This window comes from Salvelinus sp. IW2-2015, linkage group LG37 (assembly GCF_002910315.2).
Source record: "Salvelinus sp. IW2-2015 linkage group LG37, ASM291031v2, whole genome shotgun sequence".
NCBI classification, from domain to species: domain Eukaryota; kingdom Metazoa; phylum Chordata; class Actinopteri; order Salmoniformes; family Salmonidae; genus Salvelinus; species Salvelinus sp. IW2-2015.
The window spans coordinates 5,393,481-5,410,076 of NC_036876.1; the positions used below are offsets into that span (position 1 = coordinate 5,393,481).

General features: G+C 40.6%; 2 protein-coding genes and 1 pseudogene across 3 annotated transcripts in view; all 3 read left to right on the plus strand.

The window, feature by feature from the left end:
• Window positions 1-1,926, plus strand: part of LOC111960168 (NADH dehydrogenase [ubiquinone] iron-sulfur protein 2, mitochondrial-like) — a 10,150-nt pseudogene extending 8,224 nt beyond the window's left edge.
• Window positions 1,927-2,985: 1,059 nt separating this feature from the next.
• On the plus strand, window positions 2,986-10,129 carry LOC111960297 (high affinity immunoglobulin epsilon receptor subunit gamma). Of its 2 annotated transcripts, none has more exons than XM_023982245.2 (5): window positions 2,986-3,627; window positions 8,457-8,548; window positions 9,067-9,117; window positions 9,446-9,469; window positions 9,607-10,129. In XM_023982245.2, exons 1-5 carry the CDS (start codon window positions 3,567-3,569, stop codon window positions 9,667-9,669), a joined length of 291 nt encoding a protein of 96 aa, XP_023838013.1. In that variant the 5' UTR covers window positions 2,986-3,566; the 3' UTR covers window positions 9,670-10,129. The 2 variants fall into 2 exon arrangements, with proteins under 2 accessions (XP_023838013.1, XP_023838014.1); XM_023982246.2 differs by having other exon boundaries at window positions 9,079-9,117.
• Window positions 10,130-11,269: 1,140 nt separating this feature from the next.
• Window positions 11,270-16,596, plus strand: part of LOC111960169 (nectin-4-like) — a 28,718-nt gene continuing 23,391 nt past the window's right edge. Inside the window, exon 1 of the mRNA XM_070437816.1 lies at window positions 11,270-11,822. Within this exon, the coding sequence (XP_070293917.1) occupies window positions 11,768-11,822 (55 nt within the window). The 5' untranslated portion in view covers window positions 11,270-11,767. The remainder of the gene's footprint in view (window positions 11,823-16,596) is intronic.

Below are 16,596 nucleotides of genomic sequence, written 5' to 3' on the forward strand. Positions count from 1 at the left end.
TATAAATATATTTTATTTTTGAGATTGTTCAAAGTAGCCCTCCTTTGCCTTGATGACAGCTTTACACACTCTTGGCAATCTCTCAACCAGCTTTCATGAGGTAGGCACTGAATTGCATTTAGCTATTTGACCAAGAAGGAGAGTGATGGAGTGCAGCATCAGATGACCTGGCCTCCACAATCACCCCACCTCAACCCAATTGAGATGGTTTGGGATGAGTTGGACCGCAGAGTGAAGGAAAAGCAGCCAACAAGTATGTCTCAGCATATGTGGGAACTCCTTCAAGACTGTTGGAATAGCATTCCAGGTGAAGCTGGTGGAGATGGTGCCATGAGTGTGCAAAGCTGTCAAGGCAAAAGTTGTCTACTTTGAAGAATCTAAAATATATTTTGATTTGTTTAACACATTTTTTGGTTACTACATGATTCCATATATGTTATTTCATAGTTTTTATGTCTTCACTATTATTCTACAATGTAGAAACTAGTAAAAATAAAGAAAAACCCTTGAATGAGTAGGTTTGTCCAAACTTTTGACTGATACTGAATGTCACTGGAAGCAGTGGTTCACCAATCCCCCGTTCCTCCATCTACATATCTAACCGGTATCTGTCAATAAAATGTGATTTTATATATATCACATTTTATTGACAGAACTAAAAAATAAATAAATAAACATCTCCTTCCTTTCCTCCTTGGTGTTGGTCAGGTACCTGTGCAGGTTGGAGGAGATGAGGTAGAGTCTCAGGATCATGATCAAGGGCCTCAACAAGATGCCAGCAGGAGAGATCAAAGTGGATGACGCCAAGGTGGCCCCGCCCAAGAGATCTGAGATGGTGAGACTCAATTAATGTCTGGAATTTTATTTGGAATGAAGATGCATTGGATTTAAAGCGCCTTTCGAAAAACCCAAGCAAACTGCAGCAAAAACGTTTTTATTTTAGGACATTTAGATCATCCTCAGACTATATCCGCTTTACTCTATAGTCAAACTCAATAAGTCCTGATTTCTATGTGCACGGTGGAGTGTTGCACATTGAGTCTATTATATAAGCATTAACATCAGTTGTAATGGTGGTTTAATTATGTTCCCATGTTCGATGTCCATGGAGTCTCTGATCCATCACTTTAAGCTGTACACAGAGGGTTACCAGGTGCCCCCCGGATCTACRTATACAGCAGTAGAAGTMCCCAAGTTAAGCCCACCCTTCCTCRGACAGACATGGATATAATGGATTTGAGACGCTCTCTGTATTTCACCTATCATCAAATACTGATAAGTGCAGTTTACATTTTCTAATGGTGAGATTCTCCTTCACCTGGTCCATTTTGTAGGTCATAGGATGCCTATAGATCAAACACAATATCATGTCCTTTATTGCAGATATTACATGTATTTGACAGCCAGGGACAATGTACCAGATCTAACCAGCCGGCTAATTCTAATCTGTAGTCCCTGTGTAGGTAGATGAAGACATTTAATGTAAYGTGCTATAGGTGGGGCTGTTGTGTAATGCAATCTCCTGTCTCGTTCAGGGAGAGTTTGGTGTGTATCTGGTGTCTGACAGCTCCAGCAGGCCCTACCGCTGCAAAATCAAAGCTCCAGGATTCGCTCATCTGGTACGGGGAGTTTAAACTACGCATGCACACTCACACAGACAGACTTCACACCCCGCATTGTTCAATGTAGTTATTCATTATTCAATGTGTTAAACTACTTCCTCAAGGCTACTTATAGTTCATTCCCCTTAGAGTCGATGTCCCTGCCCCGCTAACATCGAATTAGCATAATTKAACAAATCTCWGTTAAATTCTGTCTAAAGTAGAGAAATCTGTTTTTGCATGGGTTGCGTCTTAATCCACCGTGTCGGCCCTTCTGGCAACTGCGGTGAAAGTGGCAAAGCAACATCAAGTGTGCAGACCATGAGACATCCCGAAAAATCGGTCTATCACGAAATTGTCTGAACGGTAGGCCTGGAACTATTATGACCCCTTGTTGGAAAGATGAGACTCACGAACACAATGGTGTTCTCAGTTTTGCTCTACGGACCCCCCACACATGCGTCTTGGGGACTCGGTCTGAAGTCGTGACAGATGATCTGCCAACTTCTGGCCTTTAACTTTGGGCTACATACACTAATTTGTGGAAAGTGACTTTCCCCAACATGGACATGTTCTGTTGTTTTGCTCCGAGGACCCCACAGCTCACAAGAATTGTTGCTGAGGTCCCCTAGTACCATTTTAAAAAATTGGAGGCTGTTAGTGCAAAAAAAATAAGGGGTTAAACGTGTGTGTTGGTGTGTGTGTGTGTGTGTGTGTGTGTGTGTGGTGTGTGTGTGTGTGTGTTCTTTCTTTACTTTATATATCTCTCAAGATATAGTGACAGACACTTCAAAAACAAACTTCCTGTTAGTCCCCCCCCCCCCGCCCCCCAAAAAAAAAATCTATCTGTTGTTCCATGTAGTGAACTTGTTATTCTATGCGTTTATAGGGGCTTAAAGGCCAGTTCGGCCCAAATCCATATTTTTCATCTAATATTTTTTMCATATAGCTTAGTAGAACCCCTCCCYTCGCTTAGACCGTAAYGGGTTGATAGTTGGATTATAGTTGGTTAATAGTTTTGTGATGTCTTCCCCAGGCTGCCCTGGATATGATGGCTAAAGACACATGCTGGCTGATGTGGTGGCCATTATTGGTAAGACATGTTTCTACTTGGTCGTGTTCAGTAGAGCACACTGCAGCAAGACGTGTTGCAATGGAAAACAAAAATCTGTTATATAGGACAAGTTCATGTAGTAACCCTCTGTTTCCCCAAAGTATCCTTGCTGAACATGACTCTTACRTTATCAGTGAAACCATTGATTATCAGTTTACTTATAACTCATACAGCAATTCTATTTGTGTTACTTCCTGTTCAAATATTTATGGTTAATGTACGGTTGAGGTTTAACAAATGATTTTATCGTTTTTCCTCTTGTGACAGGAACCCAGGACATTGTGTTTGGAGAAGTTGACCGTTAAGTTCAAACAAAAGACTCTTGTGTTGATAACAATGGTTCCACTCTGAAGAGGGATTTCTCCCCTCTCGGTCTTCACAATCTGTCTGTCTTAGATGAAGGCTCTGTCCATAGCCTCACATAGTGTATTATATTGTTATATGATCTGCAGTGTATTATTTATATGATCTGCAGTGACAAACTCGTAATCATCATTGTGTGATAAACCTAATAACTATTTTTACTAAACTGTCAAATGGTGTAATTTTCTCATGGTTAGTCTCTTGAAATAGAAATATACTGTAAAGCACTTAAGAATTTTTGGACGTGTGATATTTTCTTCCGAAATGCCCCGTTCCACAAAACTAAATGGACTGAGCTCGACCACAACTTCCCCCCCCCCCCTGCTTTACCCTGGCTTTTTTTGCAACACTACGTCATCACCTCAAACCACTAACTCTTCAGCCCTGCTCAACCTACATGCTTTTTACTAACTGAGCAGTCAGACGTCCAGTAAAAAAGCATCTTGCTGCCTACTGTTGCTGTGTCCTTTTGTATACCTGTTGCTGTGATGGGAGGCAGATTCCCAGTTCTTTCAGCTCTTCCTCTGTGGATGAGCTTTGGCAGTGCTAGTGAGTATGGAGTTTGATACTATAACYGCTGATTGGTATTGACCTTGGTTATGAAAATGTATGTATGTGGGATTAACATGATGAGAAATGAGCAAAACAGTTTCTGTTTAGTGTAATTGCAACTAAATGTAGTCCCCCACTGGACTAAATATTTGTAAATATTGTGAATGATAAAGAATCATGGTTTAGTCCTATGGTTAAGATCAGATCTCATGTGCAAGTCCAGAGCATATGTCGGTATTCAGTAAAAATATTTGAAAATGTAATCTCTTTGGAACTCATTGAACTTTTATTTGGTAATATGAATTATTGACAATTTTCAGTTGATAGAAACCCTGTAACGACATGTTTCAATAGTTATTGAAGTGGGTAACATGTTAATTTATCCTTCCGGAAAATTAAGTAAATCATARTAGAAATAGCTGTAAATGGTTTTGCTCATGATTGTTTTTAACCTGGTTTTATTTATAGATTTATTTCATATCGGTGTTTGATGCAAAATGTGTATTTTTTWATATAAGTGTAGGACAGGTGATTCTATCATTCTCTAGAGGGCAAAATCATTGTCTGATGGAAGACAAAAAATGTACGTATAGTTCAGGGACATTTCTGTGAAAGCAGAAGCGAAGCCATTGCCACATCGGTCCTCTTTTAAACACTTGCGATAGAGGAAGAAATAGTGCTGACATAGTTAGCATTATGTATGGCAATCACTATCTAGCTTTATTTTGACAGGAAGTCAATGCTGAGACCACGATCTCTTTTCCAGATGAACCCACGATACACATCAAAATAGAATGAAGACATTACACGACACATTCATATACACATTAAAATACATGTTGTTATGCACAATACATAACAAGCTGTAAAAAGGTCCCCTAGCAACTGTCTGAAATGCCCTAGAGGTACCAATTCTTTCCATTTTAAAGTGTATTGTAGATCATTCCACATAATTTGCAAAAGAACCTAAAAGCAGATCTACCTAACTCAGTGGAGATCGAAGAGGTTTTCAGACTTRGCCACCCCTGAGCCTGGGTCTGGTAGCCTGGACATCTATAGCTTAACAATGGGTTAAGGTATGGTGGAAGTTTATGCAAGAGCGCAATGCACCGATCTACAAAGAAGGCCAGCCTACATTCTAATACAAAATGCAATGATGTATACTGCATGGTTTCCCAAACTTGGTTCTGGGGACCCCCATGGGGGCACGTTTTGGTTTTTGCACCTAACACTACACAGCTGATTCAAGTAATCAAATCTTGATGAGTTGGTTATTTGAATCAGCCTTGTAATAATTATTTATGTCACACGGGTCACCACGTTTGTAAACGGGGAGTATATGGGCCAGCTTCCAGACCCTAGGGATGGTACCAGAAATCTTTGTAAGGTACAAAAAAGTGTTCAAGCTTCTGAGATYWGAGGAGCAGAAARCTGCAGCAAGAAAGGATCAAGCAAAGGAGCACTTTTTTYTTTTTTTTACATCAATCTTGCGCAAGCCATCTAGCACATCACAAGAAGAAAGTTGTTGACATGAAAAGGTTTACTTAAAGTTGATGGAACTTCCATCGAGCCAACTGGAGACTGGGAGAGGGGCAGGCAGTTGACCGGCTGACCTGGGTCGGTTAAACCACCATTTATTTCAARTWAAAAAAGCAGCCGATATTAAATGCTGATTAAAAGCATCACTTATCTAATTTTTCTCAGTAATGATGAGTCTGGCACAACTTTCTTAGGCAGCGATGGAGAGGAATTTCCTTACTTCAGTACATTAACCGTTTTCCAAAATGTAGACAGATCACCAGCAGAGTAAGAATTTAGAAAGTAGCTAGATTTAGCTTTCTTGATTGAGGAAGTGCMTCTATTTCTCAACTGCCTGAAAAACTGCCAATCAGMTACACAGTCAGTTTTTCYAGCCTTGGCCAAGGCCTGATTTCTCATAACATCTGAAAGTTCTTTAGAGAACCAAGGATTTATCATGTTTTACTCTAAGGTGTTTAAAGGAAGCGTGTTTGTCTGCCAGAGATATACAAATAGATTAGAACAATTCTAGATCAGGCATGCAGCTGATAGAGAAACATTCAGAGTAATACTTTCATGAAGAAAAACATGTTAAATGTCTCTTCATAATTATACGAGGATCAGTGTTCATCTGTTTGCCGCCTCCAATACACACAATGGGACAAAGATCACTGAGATCATTAGCMAAGACTGGACAAGTACTTGTCAGAATTAGGTCAATCAGTGAAGAGTTGCTGGATATTTTTTTTTTTACATTAATCTGTGGGGGCTTTGCAATCAGTTGAGTCAGGTTAAAGTGAAGCCACATATTATTTACTGTAAATGGTCTGAGCCCAGGGTAAGCCTTGCAACAGATACATGTTTATTTTGGCTTATGCCCACGTCTATAACCAAAACCTAAATTCTTGGGGGGATACTGATATTTAGTGAACATAATGCAACAAGAGTTGATTTCGCATATACTKTATAGCCACTCCTATAAGATTAGGGTGCCCGCTTTGCTGACAAATTTGTGCTATGACGATGATCAWAGCCTACTTGTCAGTACAGAATGACATAAACTCAGCAAAAAAAGAAACGTCCTCTCACTGTCAACTGCCTTTATTTTCAGCAAACTTAACATGTGGAAATATTTGTATGAACATAAGATTCAACAACTGAGACATAAACTGAACAAGTTCCACAGACATGTGACTAACAGAAATGGAATAATGTGTCCCTGAACAAAGGCAGGGTCAAAATCAAAAGTAACAATCAGTATCTAGTGTGGCCACCAGCTGCATTAAGTACTGCAACGCATCTCTCCTCATGGACTGCACCAGATGTGCGAGTTCTTGCTGTGAGATGTTACCCCACTCTTCCACCAAGGCACCTGCAAGTTCCTGGACATTTCTGGAGGGATTGGCCCTAGCCCTCACCCTCCGATCCAACAGGTCCCAGACGTGCTCAATGGGATTGAGATCCAGGCTCTTCGCTGGCCATGGCAGAACACTGACATTCCTGTCTTGCAGGAAATCACGCACAGAACGAGCAGTGCTGTCTTCGGCGTCTCACAGTACGGACATTGCAATTTATTGCCCTTGCCACATCTGCAGTCCTCATGTCTCCTTGCAGCATGCCTAAGGCACGTTCACGCAGATGAGCAGGGACCCTGGGCATCTTTCTTTTGGTGTTTTTCAGAGTCAGTAGAAAGGCCTCTTTAGTGTCCTAAGTTTTCATAACTGTGACCTTAATTGCCTACCGTCTGTAAGCTGTCAGTGTCTTCACGACCGTTCCACATGTGCATGTTCATTAATTGTGTATGGTTCATTGAACAAGCATGGGAAACAGTGTTTAAACCCCTTACCATGAAGATCTGTGAAGTTATTTGGATTTTTACGAATTATCTTTGAAAGAGGGTTCTGAAAAAGGAACGTTTATTAGCCAAGATCCTTTTTGGCATGGTGTGGATAGGAGTAGATAGGTAACAGCCAAACGGGTAATGAAAGATAACCTTGAGATTTGCATGATAGACTAAGGTTACTGGCAGGGTTGGGTAGGTTACCTTCTAAATGTAATCCGTTACTAGTTACCTGTCCAAAAATTGTAATCAGTAACGTAACYTTTGGATTAACCAAACTCAGTAACGTGATCTGATTACATTCAGTCACTTTTACATTACTTTCCCTTAAGAGGCATTAGAAGAAGACAAAAATATGTTACCAATTGAACGACATCTATTGCAGGATAAATCAATGTTAAAGTTTACATAGCTGGCCATAGATGGATGTTAAATTTTACTTTATGGGTTTATTATGTAGGCTTCTTCTAACGCATCGCTTTCTACTACATATAACAATACGATTCAATTATATCTTTACATTAATATATATAATTTATAAATCCCAAAATGGATGTAGCMACTACAGATTACCTMTTTTAAGACTATGAAAAGCATACGAGTTTGAGCATGTGTCCAATTGGTCTATGGATATTTTTTTAATCAGCATGAATTAGATTGAGCAATAATAATAAAAGCCTCACTTTTATTCCATAGGCTGGGATCCGCAATATGCAGCTGTTTGCAAGAGCACATTTTTCACTGGCTGTCCACTGGTTTCAAAAACAAWTATTGATAGGCAGTTTAAACTTCTTGAWTTCAACCATTATTGGATTCAAATATACATTTAGATTTGTGAACAGCCATCCACAACARCCACAATCSGTAAGGCGCAAATAGCCTTACTTACCTCCAAGCGTTTATTCAAGTTGGATAATCTTTGAATGCCAACAGTAGTCGCACAATTGGAAGACATAGCTTGGACTGTAGTCTASAAAAGCCTATTCCTGCTCTTTTCCCGCGATCCATCTAACACATTTGGTTTCTCGTCATAGTGGTCTCTGACTTGTGGTCAGACTCGCTCAGGTGGAACAAACTTAAACTTACGTCTTTTTTCAATGCTGATTTGAATGTCATTGAGAAAACAAAGTGTCAAAGATATTTTTTTGCAAACATCCTTTCTGAATATAARAGTRATCTTCGAAGTAATCATCTAGTTTTTCAAAAGTATCTGTAATCKGATTACAATATTTTTGCTTGTAACATAACGGATTACAGTTACTGTTTTTTTGTAACCTTTTACATGTAACCCAACCCTGGTTACTGGAGGTCACTTGCAATAACTGTGATATTATGTGGTCGTTTTTACCTACCTTAGTTTTATGCCCAGACTAAGTCACTCTGGATAAGAGAGTTTGCTAAATGACAAATGGTGTTCAAACCTCAGAGGGCCAGCCTGTAAATAGAAATTGTTCTCCTCTGTCCTCAGCGGCCCTGGGTGAGTCTCAGATCTGCTATATCCTGGACGCTATCTTGTTTCTGTACGGTATCATCCTCACCGTGCTCTACTGCAGGCTCAAGGTACAGCTGCCTTTCAGTCCTTCTTTTTCCCCAATCCCTCTCTTTCCCTGCCTCCCTAAATTATCTTTGATCTCTTTCTTGCTATGCCCACTCTCAGAGGGTGCCTCAGGGGGAGTTGTGCAAAAAAATACATTGCCAATTCACACGTGTATAATACACACTTGTACATGTGTGAAATAGAACAAATATAAGCACCCACCTAATTATTATTATTATACCCTATCCAATAGCCACGACAACTGTAACTGGCATTTCGTGTAGATCTGAAAGATAGGTTTTTAGATCAGTCTTTATACTTATGTCCAATACAGTATGACCATGGGTATAAACAATATGATAGTAGCTCCACCTTGTGCGCTGAAAGGTTAGGTGGAAATTTCACCATATTGCTTATACCTATCCTACCCATCCGATCCTTTCAGATCTAAGTGCCTAAAGTCYCTGAGGCTAGTGGGTTGTTTCAGTTTCCTCTTTCTGTCTCTACCAAGTTCTTACCCCATCTATCTCTCAACACTCAGTTTTTCCCACAGATGGTTCCGGTGACTGGGGCTGGGACAGAAAAGCCAGCGGTGAGAAACGCACTGTAACATGTTCTACATCCAAGTCCATTAAACAAGACCCCAKGACACCCAGATACATAGAAACTAGACCCTGCAGTTGGCTGGGGGTCAAATCGATGTATCGTGATAAATGCAATCCATTTATTTAGTCCTGTATAACGCAGACAGACACATCTACTGCCCTACAGCTTTACAGTGGGTTGGGGGCAGAGGGGGATTTCCAGGCTAACATTTAACATTAAACCAAATAGCTAATCACACACACTTCCTAAAAAAACACACACACACACACACACTTGTGTTTTTTCCTAATGGATTTCCTCTTTTACTCTGACAGAAACCGGAGGAGGGTATCTATACGGTGAGTTGATGATGAGGATGGTGATAATGATGATGTGATGGTGAAGGTTATCTTAGTCAATATGTGGAGTTTAAATTGTAGGGCCTTGCTTCATGATATATTTACTCTTTCTCTCTCTCCCCGTCTCTCTATCTCAGGGTCTGACCCCTCGTGCTGTGGATACCTATGAGACCATCGGTCAGAAGAAAAGATTGAAGTAGCAGAGGGTGAAGAGTTAGAGAAGTCATCTGTCAAATCACTTTTGTCTCCAAGAATTTCCCAGGCCTCTTATGTATTTTATTTAACATAGCTTTTAATGTTTTGAGAGAAAATGTATACATTTTTGAACATTTACTTGCATATGTGTGAACCTCCTTTGTATGTGTCGTAAGAGAGAGAAATGTGAGAAGATTAAAGGGGAAGTAGAGCTGTGGGTAAAAATGCCCCACTTTTGACAGTGTGTATGTCTTCTTTGTATGCTACTTATACTAAAGTTTCTTAGATTTAGCTTGAGATTGATGTTTTTGGTATTTTCAAATATTTTTCTATATAGATCAATACAGTTTTAGCAAATAATATACCGCTTTTTTACTCTTGAGATTTGTGTTCTGGGTGTACTTTAGGTATTTTCAAAGCTTCTATGGTGCTTCTATAATACATTCTAATAAAATATCAAAATGATGGGTCTGTGGTATCTTGCTCTTCTTTTTCACAGTTTCTCATAGCTATTTCAGAGGTTGATTTCCGTTACACCAGTGCCATGACAACTGATCACACACTGTCCGAGTCACATCCTGTGGGCACTGCTAAGTTTTGTGGGTGTGTGTCTCTGCATATTCACAGGAAAACAATGGTGTGGGGGGAGGGGGATTTATCTGCATACCCCAATGCAATGTCTGATGTAGTTAACAATGATGCTGTAACAGCTACTTTGGCCTCACTTAACTGAAAGTGAAAACATAGCAAAACATATATGGGAACAGTTTATTAAGTTGCTCTTGTACCTGTGTAATAGAGTATGTAATGTAATTACACTAGCTCCAACATTCTACATATCTTACTTACATTCATTCATTACACACTGTAGAAAAGCAGGACAACAGTTGACCTAAACATGACCTGAACATGCAAACTCAAAAATATGTCGAATTATGAAACATGTCTTGGCAACTGTACTGGAGAACAAAATTGAACCTTTAGTTAACTAGGCAAGTCAGGTAAGAACAAATTCTTATTTACAATGACGGCCTACCCTGGCCAAACCCTCCCCAAACCCGGACGATGCTGGGCCAATTGTGTGCCGCTCTATGAGAGAGAGAGAAAAAAGGAAGGGGGAGTCAATTTACCCAACTGAAAGTGCCTGAGGGGTTTTAACTTAACTGTTTTAGAGGTAGACAGATACCTGTTTTATTTCTTCTTTAACCCCTTCAGTAGAGACGTCGTTCTGTCAGAGCCAGAATGGAGCCATTTTCCTTAAGCTTCAACTCTTTAAGTCTGCAATTAATAGTTACCACACCTATGTAGATGTCAACAACCATTTGCTGGTGTCTAAATTAATAGATGTAGTTCATGATGTAGATTGTAGATAGATAGATGTATCTTTGTATCTTCGAAATATCAAGACAAGTTGTTTAGCCTACTCCATCTAGAGGGCCTGTGTACTGTGCCTACATCATTTCTCCTCCCGGTTGAGCCTTGTGAAAGGCTGCATGTAAAGGCCTGAAAATAACTGTCTGCTGCTTTAACTAAACTGGAAAGGTGACTTCCCAGGTGTGTGTGTGTGTGTCAGAGAGAAAGAGAGAGCGAGAGAGCAAGAGCGAGAGAGCGAGAGCGAGRGCGTGCTTGTAACAGGTGTACCGAAGAAAACAGGTAACCGCTCCTACTTTTGAGAAGCCAGAATATGGTGTGCTAGTGTCAAAGAAACAGAACATCATTTGTGCATTTCACTTGGAATCAATGACTTTTTCCAAAACGCAAAGAAAGGAAGAGGCAGCACTTTTCACATTGAGAGAGAACAACTTTCCAAAGCATTTGTTGGAATAAGATAAGCCAACAACAACAAGCCAGACATGATCGAATCATAAATGTTGGCTAAATCTGAGGATCTATACTACTTTTAGCCTAGATGTTTTTTACATTCTTGTCTTGGATTTGACACTGGATGAAAGAAAGTTCACTGTCTGGGATAAGATCATAAACTGAAGTTAAGTGGAAATTGGACCAATGTCACAACAAATTCCAGCATCAGAATAGACCACAAACCTCTAGCTGTCTCCAGATCGATCAAGGCGGGCGGACCACTCCACCGAACCGGGGAGAATGACATCGCTCCTGGGCGGACTGACACCGCTGCTGTGGATCCTTGGGAGTTTCAGTAAGTGATTTATTCATGATTTAATGTTTAGACCTTGAGCAATAGTAACACTGCAATATGACTAAGTAAGGCAATATCATTTGCTAAGAAAGTTACACATAATAATGACAAATATATTGAAAGCTAACTAAAGCTCTGCGTTTTTATTTTGGTTTACCTGTTGTCCTATTTATTTTAGTAATTTACCTACCAAGTAGTTTTTTTATATAATTATAAAAGTAGGCTACTGCCAACTTTGGCTCTTGTCCAGCTTCTTGGGTTTGTCTTTGCCGGATTAGATGAGCAACACTTGAGGAGTTGTCTGATATTTCAGGAAAAACAGGTTACTGTTGATCAATTTCCCCCCTCATGTCTGTGATTCAGTCTGACTCCTTACCTGTGCGCTCTCTCTCTCGCTCGCTCTCTCTCTCTCGCTCTCTCTCTCTCTCTCTCTCTCTCTCTCTCTCTCTCTCTCGGGATCAGAGAAGGATTGCAGCAGGCGCCTAATGTCCTGTGCTGTATTTATATAAGCTGATGTATAATGACTTTTTAAATGAGGAAAACAAAGACATGGTTTGTGTGAGACAGACAGAGACAAAGAGAAACAAAGAGAGACAGAGCGAGAGCGAAAGAGAGACAGAGCGAGAGAGAGAGAAGCCATGACTGCTCGTTCTATGCGTGACTTCCTGAGACAGGAATGTCAGTGTTCTGCCATGGCCTAGCGAAGAGCCCGGATCTCAATCCCATTGAGCACGTTCCTGGGACCTGTTGGATCGGGGGTGAGGGCTAGGGCCATTCCCTCCAGAAATGTCCGAGGAACTTGCAGGTGCCTTGGTGGAAGAGTGGGGTAACATCTCACAGCAAGAAATGGCAAATCGGGTGCAGTCATGAGGAGGAGATGCACTGCAGTACTTAATGCAGCTGGTGCACACCCAGATACTGACTGTTACTTCTGAATTTGACCCCCCTTTGTTCCGGGACACATTATTCCGTTTCTGTTAAGTCACATATCTGTGGAACTTGTTCAGTTTATGTCTCAGTTGTTGAATCTTGTTATGTTCATACAATATTTCCACATGTTAAGTTTGCTGAAAATAAACGCAGTTGACAGTGAGAGGACAGTGCTAATTTTGCTAAGTTTATTATATGCCATATTAAAGCTGTTTTGATATGGCTGTACTGATTCAACGGTGATTGTGTGTGTGTGTGTGTGTGTGTGTGTGTGTGTGTGTGTGTGTGTGTGTGTGTGGTGTGTGTGTGTGTGTGTGTGTGTGTGTGTGTGTGTGTGTGTGTGTGTGTGTGTGTGTGTGTGTGTGTGTGTGTGTGTGTGTGTTGTGTGTTTGCTGTGTCTGTGTGTCTGTGTGTCTGTGTGTGTGTGTGTGTGGCATGCGTGAGCGTGTGTTTGTAAACAGCATACAGATTGTCTTTAGTATGATTTATGTATTTACCAGTTCACTTTGTTGTCTACCAAGCTGACAGGTGCTGTATTTCTCCATGTGAACAGTGTGTTAATGTTGTTGTCACATCAGAGTAGTGAACATGGAGTAGGGGCAGACAAGGCTTTGAGGTTTGCTGGGAATCTGCCTGTGCAACATTACTGCATAACACTCCATCTATGACACAGCATCCGGTCCGTCTGGTCTGACTGACTGTCTCTCCATCCCCCTCTGAGCAAGATTAATACACATTGTCAAGATAAGGATACTCTCTCCTCTCTCTGTTATCTCTCAATTCAATTCAATTCAAGGGCTTTATTGGCATGGGAAACATGTGTTAACATTGCCCAAAGCAAGTGAGGTGACAAACACAAAAGTGAAATAAACAATAAAAATAAACAGCAAATTACACATCAGAGCTTCAAAACAATAAAGACATTACAAATGTCATATTATATATATACATGTGTTGTAACATGTACAAATGGTAAAGTACACAAGGGAAAATAAATAGCATAAATATGGGTTGTATTTACAATGGTGTTTGTTCTTCACTGGTTGCCCTTTTCTTGTGGCACAGGTCACAAATCTTGCTGCTGTGATGGCACACTGTGGAATTTCTCACCCAGTAGATATGGGAGTTTATAAAAATTGGATTTTGTTTTTCGAATTCTTTGTGATCTGTGTGATCTGAGGGAAAATATGTTCTCTAATATGGTCATCACTTGGGCAGGAGGTTAGGAAAGGCAGCTCAGTTTCCACCTCATTTTGTGGGCAGTGAGCACATAGCTGTCTTCTCTTGAGAGCATGTCTGCCTACGGGGCCTTTCTCAATAGCAAGGCTATGCTCACTGAGTCTGTACATAGTCAAAGCTTTCCTTAAGTTTGGGTCAGTCACAGTGGTCAGGTTATTCTGTTTAGGGCCAAATAGCAATCTAGTTTGGCTCTGTTTTTTTGTTAATTTCTTTCCAATGTGTAAGTAATTATCTTTTTGTTTTCTCATGATTTGGTTGGGTCTAATTGTTGCTGTTTGTCCTGGGGCTCTGTGGGGAGTGTTTGTGTTTGTGAAAGAGCCAGGACCAGCTTGCTTAGGGGATCTTCTCACAGGTTCATCTCTCTGTAGGTGATGGCTTTGTTATGGAAGGTTTGGGAATGCTTCTTTTTAGGTGGTTGTAGAATTTACGCTCTTTCTGGATTTGATAATTAGTGGGTTATGGCCTAATTCTGCTCTGCATGCATTATTTGGTGTTCTACGTTGTACATGGAGGATATTTTTGCCAGACTTCTGCATGCAGAGTCTAATTTGGTGTTTTGTCCATTTTGTGAAGTCTTGGTTGGTGAGCGGACCCAGACCTCCAACCATAAAGGGCGATGGGCTCTATGACTGATTCATGTATTTTTAGCCAGATCCCAATTGGTATGTTGAAATTTATGTTCCTTTTGATGGCATAGAATGCCTTCTTGCTTGTCTCTCAGATCGTTCACAGCTTTGTGGAAGTTACCTGTGGGCTGATGTTTAGGCGCGAGTATGTATAGTTTTTTGTTGTGCTCTAGCGCAACAGTGTCTAGTGGAATTTGTGGTCCTGGCGACTGACCCAAAATTGATATATTGTTGAGAGGGTGGGGCCACACTGCATCCCTGTCTCACCCACGACCCTGTGTGAAGAAATGTGTGTGTTTTTTGCCAATTTTAACCGCACACTTGTTGTTTGTTACATGGATTTTTATAATGTCGTATGTTTTACCCCCAACACCACTTTCATCAATTTGAAAAGCAGACCCTCATGCCAAATTGAGTCGAAGGCTTTTTTGAAATCAACAAAGCATGAGAAGACTTTGCCTTTGTTTTGGTTTGTTTGGTTGTCAATTAGGGTGTGTAGGTGAATACATGGTTTCTGTTGTACGGTAATTTGGTAAAAAGCCAATTTGACATTTGCTCAGTACATTGTTTTCATTGAGGAAATGTACGAGTCTGCTGTTAATTGATAATGCAGAGTATTTTCCCAAGGTTACTGTTGATGGCATATTCCACGGTAGTTATTGGGGTCAAATTTGTCTCTCTGTCTCTCTCTTGCTGTCTTGCTCTATCACTCTGACTCTCGCTCTGTCTCTCTTGCTCGCTCTATCTCTCTCTCACTCTGTCTCTCTTTCTCTGTCTCTGTCTCTCTCTCTCTCTCTCTCTCTGTCTCTCTCTCTCTTTGCTCTGTCTCTCTCTCTCACTCTGTCTCTCTGCTCTGTCTCTCTTCTCGCTCTGTCTCTCTTTCGCTCTCGCTCTGTCTCTCTTTGTTTCTCTTTGTCTCTGTCTGTCTCACACAAACCATGTCTTTGTTTCCTCATTTAAAAAGTCATTATCATCAGCTTATATAAATACAGCACAGGACATTAGGGCGCCTGCTGCAATCCTTTCTGATCCCGAGAGAGAGAGAGAGAGAGAGAGAGAGAGAGAGAGAGAGAGAGCGAGAGAGAGAGCGCGAGCGAGAGAGAGAGCGCACAGGTAAGGAGTCAGACTGAAATCACAGACATGAGGGGGGAATTGATCAACAGTAACCTGTTTTTCCTGAAATATCAGACAACTCCTCAAGTGTTGCTCATTCTAATCCGGCAAAGACAAACCCAAGAAGCTGGACAAGAGCCAAAGTTGGCAGTAGCCTACTTATTTAAATACTTATATGAAAAACGACTTGCTAGGTCAATTACCAAATCCATAGGACTACAGATAAACCAAATAAAAATGCAGAGCTTTAGTTGAAGATAGTTGTCATTATTGTGTGTTATTTTGTTTATATCGCTTTAACTTAGCCCCATTGCAGTGTTATTTCTCATAGTCTAAACATTACATCATGAACAAACTAACTTACTGAAACTCCAAAGGATCACAGCAGTGGTGTCAGTCCGCCCAGGTGAGAGGTCATTCTCCCCGGTTCGGTGGAGTGGTCCGCCCGCCTTGATCGATCTGGAGACAGCTAGAGGTTTGTGATCTATTCTGATGCTGGAATTTGTTGTGACATTGGTCCAATTTCCACTTAACTTCAGTTTATGATCTTATCCAGACAGTGAACTTTCTTTCATCCAGTGTCAAATCAAGACAAGAATGTAAAAAACATCTAGGCTAAAAGTAGTATAGATCCTCAGATTTAGCCAACATTTATGATTCGATCATGTCTGGCTTGTTGTTGTTGGCTTATCTTATTCAACAAATGCTTTGGAAAGTTGTTCTCTCTCAATGTGAAAAGTGCTGCCTCTTCCTTTCTTTGCGTTTTGGAAAAAGTCATTGATTCCAAGTGAAATGCACAAATGATGTTCTGTTTCTTTGACACTAGCACACCATATTCTGGCTTCTCAAAAGTAGGAAGCGGGTTA

What these genes read in the sequence shown, in the direction of transcription:
- LOC111960297 (XM_023982245.2), top strand. Translation starts at nt 3,567, where the DNA reads ATGGGAGGCAGATTCCCAGTTCTTTCAGCTCTTCCTCTGTGGATGAGC. An exon ending in TGCTCTACTGCAGGCTCAAG is followed by an intron (nt 8,549 to 9,066) that starts GTACAGCTGCCT and finishes CTCAACACTCAG; the next exon opens with TTTTTCCCACAGATGGTTCC. An exon ending in CTGGGACAGAAAAGCCAGCG is followed by an intron (nt 9,118 to 9,445) that starts GTGAGAAACGCA and finishes TTACTCTGACAG; the next exon opens with AAACCGGAGGAGGGTATCTA.